The 13312-nt window shown below is 37.9% G+C and overlaps 1 protein-coding gene across 1 annotated transcript; it reads left to right on the top strand.

The window, feature by feature from the left end:
- The first annotated feature begins 2468 nt into the window (after positions 1–2468).
- LOC122362725 (putative nuclease HARBI1) lies at positions 2469–12321 on the top strand. The gene is made up of 4 exons (XM_043264296.1): positions 2469–2826; positions 8591–8603; positions 8673–9029; positions 12224–12321. The coding sequence occupies exons 1-4, from the start codon at positions 2779–2781 to the stop codon at positions 12319–12321; spliced, it is 516 nt and encodes a 171-aa protein (XP_043120231.1). The 5' UTR covers positions 2469–2778.
- Positions 12322–13312: the final 991 nt, after the last annotated feature.

Raw genomic sequence — 13312 nt, 5'->3', positions numbered from 1 at the left:
ACGCCACAAGCACCGTGGTCCAGAGGACAAGAAAACTGCTCAGACACCCCGCCACTGAGGGTATTGAGAATGTGGGAGGCAGACAAGTAGCTTCCACCGAAAAAGGGCCATCCGCAAAGTCATCAGCTCCTATATGCCCCTTTGGGAATAGAAAAGAACCAGAGCAGGGTGTGGTCATGGGCTATGCCCATACCAAGGAATTAAACATCTCACTGTGAGGCTCAGGACTGGGGGGTATGCACAGCTTTAGCCCGATACTCGCATCGGCCCAGGAAAGCACTGCCATCAACTTTGAGTCTGAATTGACAGTAGCCATAACCTCCAGCAGGGGGTGGCCCCATCAAAACTTCATTTTTAGACGATCTCCCATGCTCCAATGATGCAATCAAATCTGCTATTTTTTCTCTTTGTATCCACAAAAGTGCCTAGTGAAAGTAATCATGCAAACACTCCAATCCAAAGAAAAAATCTGACAAGTGTTTGCACCTGTCACCTATTATACCGCTCTATCGGGGAGTGGTTCGTTGTGCGTTAAACACTTGCCAAATTTCATTGCTGTTTTCTCTTAATCAGAGCGAATCAGGGCTCTGAGCAAGACCCCAGTTTGCCATCACAACATAACTTCGTAGCCTCATTTAAAGTAATGTATTCATTTAGTTTTGTCTGTCAAAAGAAACAACTCGAGGTTCTGATCATGGATCAGATTATATAACAGCTTTTACAGAAAGGGATCTCATATCTGGTCAGCCAAGTTTTATTTGCTTCTTTGTATAATAAACTACTTTTATTTGCTTTTATTTGGTGCTTTTATTTATATATGCTTACATATGCTTTATTTATATATGCTTTTATTTATATATTTATATTATTTATATATTATATATGCTTTTATTTGTTGAACATGAGTTAAATTGTTGCTTTTAATTTACATTTAGCATTATTAAATTATTATTTAATATTTAAAAATATTAAATAAACATTGCACTCTAGTGGCTGTTGTCTCTATTTTCACAATAGACTCGCCAATTACTAAAGCACTTTCATCAGGTTTCTCAGGTTAGAAGTCACAATCTTCTCTTATTGTGATGTGCAAATTTCAAGTGGTTGAAGAAACTAGAGGAATCTGCCTGTAATATGTTGTACACAGACAGGAAATCTCAAGCATAATACTAGCATAAGGTCATTTATTTATATTTTTTATATATCATATTATTATGATCAAATGTCTTTTAATGATTAATGAGCAATGTCTTTTAACGATCTTTTGTTAGTAATACTGATATATTCGGTTATTATGTCATGTAATTATTATAACATAATTCAACAGACATATTTGACATATTTTAAAATTAGCATAATAATTGCATAAAACACATACTCACACACACATTTTTTTATCCATCATTTAGTACAATGACTTCATTGTGTTTGAAGTATCCTTATGTCAATAATCAAATCATGTGGTGAGGAAGGCTCTGAAAATTCAGAATTAGTGGTCGATAACGTGAAACCATAAAAAGGGCTCAGAAATGTAAAAGTGTCTTGATTTTAACTATTTAGCGTTGTGTAATATAGGAATAATAAACACAATAACCCACAACTTGTGGGTGAGTAGTAGGAAGGAGGGTAAACTAGCTTGGTTTACTCTCTGATTGCTGGTCGAGGACTTACCATATTAAAACAGGCTTCTCCCTCAGGGAAAGGAATTGGTGCCTACTTAGCAATGAGAAAAAGGCGAAGACCCTTTAAACCCTCCACCGGTGTGGCCCTATTCTTTCGCCTCCATAAGAAGTTGATTCTTTCAGTGCCATATTAGTCATGGCAGTTTTTACTTTATTAAGTTAATAATAAAATGTATTTATTAACTTAACTTAATTTGTTAATATTTTCAAGCAATTTCTAGCTCTCTTTGTGAAGAAGAGTAGGTTTTTTTAAAATAAATAAAACTACAATGTAATACAATGTAATTTCCCATTTCATATATATACTTTGTATGTACTATGTTTCTTAAAACAATTTTTTTTGCAGCATGCATCAGACAGTAAACTGGACTGTGGCTTGTCTGTAAACATGACTTCTGAGGCTGTGGCTGTTGTCTAAAATAGTCTGTAGCCATTGTGACTCACACTGTGGTCTTTTTATATCTGGACCCTGTCCAAGATTATGTCAGAAATGAGTGACCTAAACGGGAGTAATTATTGTAATTATTGTATTGCTTATATCATCGACTTTATTGCACAGGCAATCCTTCATTAGCTCATCTTCCCTCAAATACTGTGTACCATCCATGTTTTGTCCGAAAACATTGACATTCACTGCCACTTCTGTAGGTCCAGTGTAGCCTCTCTGGGTTATCATCATTACTGATTTCACTGTTTAGGCTTTCAGCACATACCAGCTTTGCATGTACATACATACAGACAATATTATAAATTAACCAGGATTAACATTTATTTTGCCAGGCAAGAACAGTTTCCAAATTGGTATAATTGATAAACATTTGCACAACTGATCTGGGGGGTATTCCAGAAAGCAGGTTATGTGACATACCTGGGTATGTTTAAGGGTAAGTTCGTGGATAACCTCAACTTTCAGTTCCAAAAACCGAGGTAAATTTCTGGGTATGTAACCATAATAACTGACTCTCTGAAGATAACCTGCTCGGGAGCAGTATCAATGTGCAGGTAACAACTTAACTTTTTTCCCTTCTTAAAATCATTAAAGTCATTACTTTTTCCACTACATAGGTAATATGTGAGGCAACCCAAATATTTACCAATGTCGAGGCAAAATGACCAGGATCTGTGCATGATGCCAGAATTTTCCGTGAGTCATCATTATGCCAGGCATTTCAGCAGGGTATGTTTTACTTTATACATTTATTTTTTTCCTTTTTACTATATTTGTGTTGTACACTTCAATCATTACAGGACAGTACAATGGTTACTTGCTGGGGGACAGAGGATACCCTTGTCTGCCCTATTTAATGACACCCTACCCTGAACCTGAGCCTGGACCACAGACACGCTTTAACCTGGCTCACAGCCGAACACGGGCCAAGCTGGAGATGACTATAGGGATCCTCAAATCTCGGTTTCAGTGTCTGCGTGGGCTCAGGTTAGTCCAGAGAGGGCATGCGACATTATAGTGGCTTGTGTTGTGCTTCACAATATTGCCACTATAAGAGGAGAGAGCCACCCTCCTTGTATTGCGGAAGATGGCCCAGAGGAACATCTACACATTTTACAGGCCAACTTTTTTTTGCACTGGTCAGCCAGGCACTTCATTTCTTTATTTCCTGAAAAAAAAAAGAAGTAAAATTCAATAAAATGATTTTTTTTTTTTTTATGTTGCTTTATACATACACACAGATATATACATATATACATACACCCAACACTTTTATCATGCAACAGATTGTTCTGACAGAATATTCAGACAAGTTCTCTCCTTAGGGCGATGGTCTAGTAATTCAATTTCAAGTGCTGCTTTTTTAACGAGGAGCCTTTTCTCTTCCATTTGAAGCTGTATAAGGTCCATCTCCATGTCACTTTTCCTTATTTGTTTTTGAAGATGGACCTTATACAGCTCCTTTGCTGGCAACTAGGAAGGTGGAAGAAATGTAATAAATGAGATTGTTTGGTCAGACAATACAATTAAAATATGGACACCTGGACACAAATTGTTACCCTGCTTAGATTGTGTGCTGAGGTTGAAGGACCCTCATCTGTGGGCAAACCCCTAGGTATGTACTGTGAAAAGACAATGACAGTTTGTTACTTTAATGCAAAAAGGGGCAATACATTATAATGGTATGCATCATACCTCAGTGGATCTACCAGCATTGTCCACTTCTGTCACAGCAGATGTGGTCTCTTCATCGTCATCTTCATCCTACAGGAAAAATATTCAATTATACATTATCTGGCAAAAAAAACAAAACCTAAAAGCAACTAAAGGTACCTGACAACAAATCACTTACAACTGTGACAGACTGTGTTCTTTCTGGAGAGTCCAATAATACAATCCGACCATCAGTGTCTATAAGAACACACAACCTATAAAATTCTCAATATTATCAAAGAAAATAATACATGAAAAGAGCAACATGTCAGTCTAAAATCACAGTAGCCTATACATCATATGCAGTTAAATAAAATAAGCCTACATAAAACATTTATCTTGTTCAAAAAGCCTTGAAGTGACAGAGATAGTCATTTATTAGGACAAAAAATTAAAACAAATCATAGAGGTAAACTCACATTGCACCATTTTTTCACCATCACTTGTGGTGCATGGTGTGTGTGATGAACTGCCCCCTGGAATGCCAGCAACCACTGGTGGCCCTTTATTAAGGGACAGAGCCAGCTCCTCAGATGGGGTGAGGGGAGGTGGTGGTGGGCCCCCGCCAGTTAGACGGGCTTCAGTCTTCTTTCTATTAACTACATGACAGAATGAATATACTAAATCCTGTTATAATAATAGTTCAGTAATTATGTAATCAAATATTAGCTTTTTGCAGAATGTTTTTGTGTTTCATTTTGACTTGGCTTAAACTTCTTGCGGCTCCAGAAGGATTACACCTTATTAAATAAGAAACATACATTATTATTTTAAACTAAACAAATAAATGGCAGCAAAAGTAAATGCTTTCATAGTGATATAACATTCAAAAGGATGTATAAATCATACTTCATTATTTTGCATTATAATAAAGCGGAGCCAATACCAAATTTGTAATTTAATATACTCACGCATTTACTCTGTCAGTTATTTTTGCCAAGCCAACTCTCTTGCTTTAGCTGATGCAGCTGTATTGCTTCTTTTAATATTATTTGCTTAAACTCCTCATAAGCATGCATTAAAACCTCCAACTCCGCCTCTGTGTGAAATACGCGCTCTTTTTTTAGCTTTGAGTTTCCATGGTGACTCGTGAAATCGGCGATCCATTGAAAATGTCTTTATATATGCACACGTGCTGCACGCATTAACTCTGGGTAACCAGTTGGAGGTTGATTAAACTAACTCTTCTCAGGTGTTTTGGAACCGACATACTCATGGTATGCCTGTTTGGGGTAAATCAACCCAGAGGTTATGATTTATCAAATGGTAAGTTAACCAAGCTTTCTGGAATACCCCCCAGCAGTACAAAAATAACGCAAAACAAAATAAAACAAACTTAAAAGGTCATTATACCTGGTTTTTAAAAATTACATAGTGTAGTGTATGAGGACATACACCATACTACGGGCCGATCTGGCTACAGAATCAATCCTTGTTGTGTTTTGTCACTTTCCTTATATACTCAGACCAGACAAAGAGATGCCAAATGTAGTTGTATAAACCTTTTGGTGTTTAGGTTCCTGTGCTCGACGGTCACAACTGGCTGGAACACGTTCAGAGACCCAAAAGGAAGACACACCTCCTTCTCAGCAGAACACAGTTATACCAAGTTCTTAATCTTCTCCATAATATAAGTGATTACGGTGAAATTGAGACCAATTTACCAAACGCACTGAGATGTTTCAAATGAGACCAAACATGACAGTGAAGAACAATAAGTTCATAAGACACATGATCTATAATGCCTTATTCCTAATGGATTTGTCATTTAATCACCTTTATAAATGATCATGATCTTAAACATGAGATGGACACTGCAGTTCAGAGCGTCCTGTCAGTTCTGCACATAAATTCATTAATTTCTCCCAAAACACATGTAAGTACCTGGTGAACTGGGTGAAGAATAGAGTGAACTTTATAGTTACTTACATGTGTATCTGATATGAATAAAACACATCTGATAATTAAATTTGAATGGATTGTTATTGTTGCTTCCATAGACATTTGTGTGTAAGCTCTAAATGTATTTTTACTAGTATTTATGTGCATTTAAATGTCTGAAACCTAAAATATGCATTATGTGGTTAAGAACAGCAGATGGGAGTTTTACTTATTCAGATATGTTCTGATGGCAGAAAGGAAAATGATTGGTTCAATCTGTAAACCAATGAAATTAAAGCAGAGGAGGGTCAGGAAATTTGAATGTGTGGAGGGAATACTGTATGAAGTATACAGTGATGTACATACAATTGCTCTGAGTAATACTGAGTAAAATATGACTGCCTTGAGAGCAGCGCATAATGTACAAAAATATTGAATTTAATACATGAGTTTCATAATTTGAGTTGAATTACAATCATTCACAAAAAAAAAACAAAAACACAGGGATACTGTAACGCCACACCAACAGAGGAACCTTCACCTGAGTACTGACCCATCTCCACACACCCTCAGGTCTGAATAAATATAAAAATTAAAATGTGCCACTTTGGTTTTTTTGTATTTTGCATGCATTCTTGTATAAGATATGTTTTACCATGCACTTCTTTTATAATTACAAATTACTGGAACACAGTCCAGATATATTTTGTGTTATGTAATTCTGAATAGCAGTTATCAATCAATCATTCACTTATTTATATAGCGCTTTTAACAACACAGATTGTGTCAAAGCACTGAAGAGTATCAAATGGAAGAATAGAGTAATAGTCATGTATAATGACAAGATTAAACACTTAAACTTTAATAAATGCATAGACAGTCTGTTTAATCACAGTTTCTTAATGCTTCATTTCTAGCTATTATTGTCAATAAGTAGGCCAAAGGTGACAGCGGCAAGGAACCAAAACCCCATTCGTGACAGAATGGTCTGAAAAAAAACTCCTTGGGAGAAACCAGGTTCAGTTGGGGACCAGTTCTGTAGCCAGATGACTAGCACTTAATTTCCAGTTCAATTTTAAATGCAACTATGTCAGATTGTGTAAATGATTTAATGTGTGTGTGTGTGTGTGTGTGTGTGTGTGTGTGTGTATGTGTGTCTGGTTCCCGTGATCTGTCCACAGGGCTCATCTTCTTTCTCAGGAGCTCCCTCAAAAACAGGTTGATTTTGGCCTAATTACTATTCATGAGCCTCTTTTCTGATTGGCCTGTGATGCATGACTAGGCCATTCAAATGTAATGGCTTCACAATTATGTCAGTGCTAGCTGGATGCAAAACAAAGGGATGACTCAGGCAGCTCTTTCAAAACAATGCAGATTCAGCTAAATAAGGAGTTGTGATGCTGGGTGCCAGAATAAACGTAATACAGCCTCAAATTAGAAATATGATCAAATTGTGAAATGATAAAATTAGCAGATTAGACAGAAATCATTGTCAAAAATGCTTGAGTTTGCACACTTCTTATCAGAAAAAGTTCAGTAAACAAAAGGAAAAGATTCCAGATTGGGCCATCTGAGCTTTCATTTTCTCAAAGGCCTAGCAGGATATAAAGTGCTCGGTTTACACCTATCGCCAAAGCAAAACAAAAGGACTTCAAGTGTTCCAGCCAGGTGTGACCCTGGAGCACTGAAACCTAAACACTAAAAGGTTTTCACAACTGAATTTGGGATCTCTTTGTCTGGTCAGAGTATATAAGAAAAGTGACATAACAATAACAAGGCTCGATTCTGTAGCCAGATCGGCCCATAGTGTAGTGTGTATCTCCATACACACTATGTATCTTCTAAAGACCAGGGGTATTCCAGAAAGCAGGTTATGTGACATACCTGGGTATGTTTAAGGGTAAGTTCGTGGATAACCTCAACTTTCAGTTCCAAAAACGGAGGTAACTTTCTGGGTATGTATGTAACCATAACAACTGACTCTCTGAAGATAACCTGCTCAGGAGCAGGTTATGTTTCAGAGTAACTTAGTTTCAGAAGGTTGGTGAGCATGGCGTGCCCTTTTTGAGGAAGATCCTGTGGACGTAGAAGCCCAACTTATACAAGGTTTTTCGTGGGAGAGGGTTATACGACCACGTATTGGCGTGTTTGCATACCCCAATGAATATTTAAAAAGAGCGTTATCGTTTTTCAAAAGATTCCTTAGTTTATTTAACACGTCTTTTAAAACCGCATGTCGCAAATGTGACAAACCGCGGTTCTGCGCTTAGCACAGAAAACATTTTGTGCATAGCACTTCGGTTTTTTGCGTCTGGCCATTTTTGTACAGTGTGGGCGATTCGGAGCATGTGGGAAAGGCAACTGTGTGTAGAGCCGTTCGTTCAGTATGTCTGGCACTTAAACAGTTCTTACCCACGTTTGTACAGTTCCTGGCCATAAACCTCTGTTTATTATTAAAGACAGAATTCCACAGAGTGGCAGGTTTGTCCTTTGTAGTAAAATCTATGATGCATATTTAATCATATTATTGATATCTATACATGTATTCATTATGCACACACACTTCATACTTCCATAACTTTCTGTTTCAGGGTTTCCAAATGTAATTGGGTGCATTGATGGCACTCACATTCCTATTAAAGCTCCATCAATAAATGAGGGAGACTATGTTAATAGGAAATCTGTTCATAGTATCAATGTGCAGGTAACAACTTAACTTTTTTCCCTTCTTAAAATCATTAAAGTCATTACTTTTTCCACTACATAGGTAATATGTGAGGCTACCCAAATAATTACCAATGTCGAGGCAAAATGGCCAGGATCTGTGCATGATGCCAGAATTTTCCGCGAGTCATCATTATGCCAGGCATTTCAGCAGGGTATGTTTTACTTTATACAATTTTTTTCCTTTTTACTATATTTGTGTTGTACACTTTCAATCATTACAGGACAGTACAACGGTTACTTGTTGGGGGACAGAGGATACCCTTGTCTGCCCTATTTAATGACACCCTACCCTGAACCTGAGCCTGGACCACAGACACGCTTTAACCTGGCTCACAGCCGAACACGGGCCAAGGTGGAGATGACTATAGGGATCCTCAAATCTCGGTTTCAGTGTCTGCGTGGGCTCCGGGTTAGTCCAGAGAGGGCATGTGACATTATAGTGGCTTGTGTTGTGCTTCACAATATTGCCACTATAAGAGGAGAGAGCCACCCTCCTTGTATTGAGGAAGATGGCCCAGAGGAACACCTACAGACTCTACAGGCCAACAGAGACGGGAGACTTTTGAGAGACAGGATCTGTCAAAATTACTTTTATTAGTTTTTTTGCACTGGTCTGCCAGGCACTTCATTTCTTTATTTTCTGGAAAAAAAAATAAAGTAAAATTCAATACAAAGGTTTTTTTTTTTATGTTGCTTTATACATACACAGATATACATACACCCAACACTTTTATCATGCAACAGATTGTTGTGACAGAATATTCAGACAAGTTCTCATCTTAAGGCGATGCTCCAGTAATTCAATTTCAAGTGCTGCTTTTTAACGAGAGCCTTTTCTCTTCCATTTCAAGCTGTATAAGGTCCATCTCCATGTCACTTTTCCTTATTTGTTTTTGAAGATGGACCTTATACAGCTCCTTTGCTGGCAACTAGGAAGGTGGAAAAAATTAATAAATGAGATTGTTTGGTCAGACAATATAATTAAAATATGGACACCTGGACACAAATTGTTACCCTGCTTAGATTGTGTGCTGAGGTTGAAGGACCCTCATCTGTGGGCAAACCCCTAGGTATGTACTGTGAAAAGACAATGACAGTTTGTTACTTTAATGCAAAAAGGGCAATACATTATAATGGTATGCATCATACCTCAGTGGATCTACCAGCATTGTCCACTTCTGTCACAGCAGATGTGGTCTCTTCATCGTCATCTTCATCCAACAGGAAAAATATTCAAGTATACATTATCTGACAAAAAAAAAACAAAACCTAAAAGCAACTAAAGGTACCTGACAACAAATCACTTACAACTGTGACAGACTGTGTTCTTTCTGGAGAGTCCAATAATACAATCCAACCATCAGTGTCTATAAGAATAAACCCATAAAATTCTCAATATTATCAAAGAAAATAGTACATGAAGAGCAACATGTCAGTCTAAAATCACAGTAGCCTATACATCATATGCAGTTAAATAAAATAAGCCTACATAAAACATTTATCTTGTTCAAAAAGCTATTAAAGCCATTGAGAGTCATTTATTAGGACAAAAAAATAAAACAAATCATAGAGGTAAACTCACATTGCACCATTTTTTTCACCATCACTTGTGGTGCATGCTGTGTGTGATGAACTGCCCCTGGAATGCCAGCGACCACTGGTCGCCCTTATTAAGGGACAGAGCCAGCTCCTCAGATGGGGTGAGGGGAGGTGGTGGTGGGCCCCCACCAGTTAGACGGGCTTCAGTCTTCTTTCTATTAGCTACATGACAGAATGAATATACTAAATCCTGTTATAATAATAGTTCAGTAATTGTGTAATCAAATATTACCTTTTTGCAGAATGTTTTGTGTTTCATTTTGACTTGGCTTAAACTTCTTGCGGCTCCAGAAGGATTACACCTTATTTAATAAGAAACATACATTATTATTTTAAACTAAACACATAAATGGCAGCAAAAGTAAATGCTTTCATAGTGATATAACATTCAAAAGGATGTATAAATCATACGTCATTATAATAAAACGGGACGCAATACCACATTTGTAATTTAATATACTCACGCATTCACTCTGTCGGTTATTTTTGCCAAGCCAACTCTCTTGCTTTCGCTGATGCAGCTGTATTACTTCTTTTTAATATTATTGGCTTTAACTCCTCATAAGCGTGCATTAAAACCTCCAACTCCGCCTCTGTGAAATACGCCGCTCTCTTTTTTTCGCTTTGAGTTTCCATGGTGACTCGTGAAATCGGCGATCCATTGAAAATGTCTTTCTACATGCACCGTGCACGCGCACTAACTCTGGGTAACCAGTTGGAGGTTGATTAAGCTAACTCTTCTCAGGTGTTTTGGAACCGACATACTCATGGTATGCCTGTTTGAGTAAATCAACCCAGAGGTTATGATTTATCAAATGGTAAGTTAACCAAGCTTTCTGGAATACCCCCAGGTATAATGACCTTTTATGTTTGTTTTATTTTTTTATTTTTATTTTTTTGTTTTATCTTTGTTTTGTTTATGTACTGCTGATCAGTTGTGCAAATGTTTATGAATTAAACCAATTTGAAACATATTCTTGCCTGGCAAAATAAATGTTAATCTTGGTTAGATTTGTCTTGGTTAATATTGTCTGAAATCATTATTCTATTAGGTTAGTGACTTCTGTGGTTTTCTGCGTTGTCGACGTGCTAGGGTGAGTCAGATCAACGATTGATGGATGGAGCTGGGAGCACGTTTTTGAGATCTTGATTTCTTGCCACCAAACTGGCTTAGCATGCTATTACTTAGGGATTTCATAAAATTACTCTTTTTGAGTCTATTGAGGAAATGGCTGCATTAAGGTAAGTGATCTACGGGGTAGCCGCTGACTAAGACATGGACTAGCTGTCGTGAGTCTGTTCTGGCCAAACAGGTCTCTAAGGACTCCTAACGAATGATAAATGGAAACTAGGAAGTATTATAGTTAATTAATGATCCAAATTTATATTTGTACTTTGTTTTTGTTGTTTGGAAATCCATTGGATGAAATTTGTTAAATTGCTGGATGCAGTTTTGAATTGATTATTAAATCTATTTTTTGAGGCTTCAGAGTATTTTGTGATTGTTTTAATGCACCTTGCCACTGCCGAGAACGACTGCATCACAACTGGTGTCAGAAGTAGGATGGGACGTCTCTGTTGGCTAACAGTGGGCGGTAGACAACTTTAACTGGAAGCATCAAGATGGCTACTAAAGCACCTGCTGTGCCTCAGCGAGTTACAAGAGCTCACCTGGTACTGTTCTTGAAGGGGGAGGATACGGTGGAGGCTGTAAATGCTGGGGAAATGGAAATAGTTGAAATGAGGAAGTTGAATTAGGCATGTCTTCTAAGGGTCTGATTGTTCAAGAAGTGGACACTGAGTCTGTAAGTACGATCCAAAATAGTGAACCTTCAGTACCCCCAAACTCCTGGTGATTTAACAATATTTTTTTAATGAAATAAGACAATTTATGTAGCAAAAACAAACAATTGTTTGATTGCATAATTTAAAGACTACGATTCTCTTAAAGTCCCGGGGATAATGAGGATTTGAGAACCAGACAAGTCAACAGACCCATCATCACCTGCATCATCTGCACCACATGGCGAGTCAACAAGCAATGATTCAAGTACTGAATTCCCCCTTTTCGTGATATCATCATCAGAGTTTTTTTGTCATTTTGAATGCATAGTAAAAACTTGGGAGTGGCCAATGCATGAGTGGGCCGCTCGAGTGGTTATCTTGTTGACAGGCAAGGCGGCGGTATCAGGGACCTCACAGTACTGGAAAATTGGTGAGAGAGACCTACACTCGAATGAAACACCTGTACAAGAGATGAATGCCCCCTGAGACAAAGACCAAAGACCAAATTGGAGAGACCATTATTCTGGAACAATACCTGCAGATCCTTCACCCAGATGTAAGAGGTTGGGTCAAAGAAAATCAACCTCAGACTGTTGAAGAAGCAGCAAGATTGGCAGAGAGGTACATTGCAGCACATCGTGAACCACAACCCAGGACTAATAAAAGTACTGTGGGTAGGGGTAAAATTGATAAAACTGCAGACCTAGGGGGTAGGAAGCCTCCTGTTGCTGCGGGGTCCCTAATCTGTTTCTCTTTCCAAAAACCTGGTCATAAAGCCTCCTTTCTTTTACCCAACTGTTAATTCAACAATACCTTTGGATGATCAAGCATATTTACTGAGGGTGGGAGTGGTTGACAAACTATCCTATGATGTGGTGCTAGGTGAAGACTTTCCACTTTTACTTGAACTTGTCAATGCAACTTCTAAAATTTGTGCAGTAATTACTCGATCACAGAGCAAGGGTTTGCAGCCTCTCCCTGAGGCACATGCAGATGTTCAATTCTAGGGGAAGGGTTAAAAAGAGTAAGAGGAAAAACATTGGGGTAAAGGTAAGGGCCTGGATCACATTCCAGATTTCCCTGGACCTAAATACAATGTAGTTGAACTTCATTGGCAAAAATCAGACGTCACTTTACAACCTCTGTTTCAAAAAAATGTGTGAGATTGATGGAAAGTTGTGGGAGTACTAAAATAATGTGGGATTGATATATTCTACAAGACAAGCTTTTGTATATGGCAAACACAGAAAACCCCAGATTGGTTGTTCCCACCAGACTCTGTGAGATTATCTTACATTTGGGTCACACTAACCTATGAGCGGATTATCCAGCGTTTCTATTTATCTAAAAGAGTATTGTAAGACCTGCTCTGAATGTCAGATGTATGCCAGATGTGCTTTGTACGCAAAACAGACAAAAGTTACCTTCAGCCTTTACCTATCATAGGTACTCCTTTTGATCGCATAGGCATGGACAT

The sequence above is a fragment of the Puntigrus tetrazona genome, chromosome 18 (genome assembly GCF_018831695.1).
Source record: "Puntigrus tetrazona isolate hp1 chromosome 18, ASM1883169v1, whole genome shotgun sequence".
In the NCBI taxonomy this organism is placed as follows: Eukaryota; Metazoa; Chordata; class Actinopteri; order Cypriniformes; family Cyprinidae; genus Puntigrus; species Puntigrus tetrazona.
This window is presented reverse-complemented; position numbering and strand designations above follow the sequence as displayed.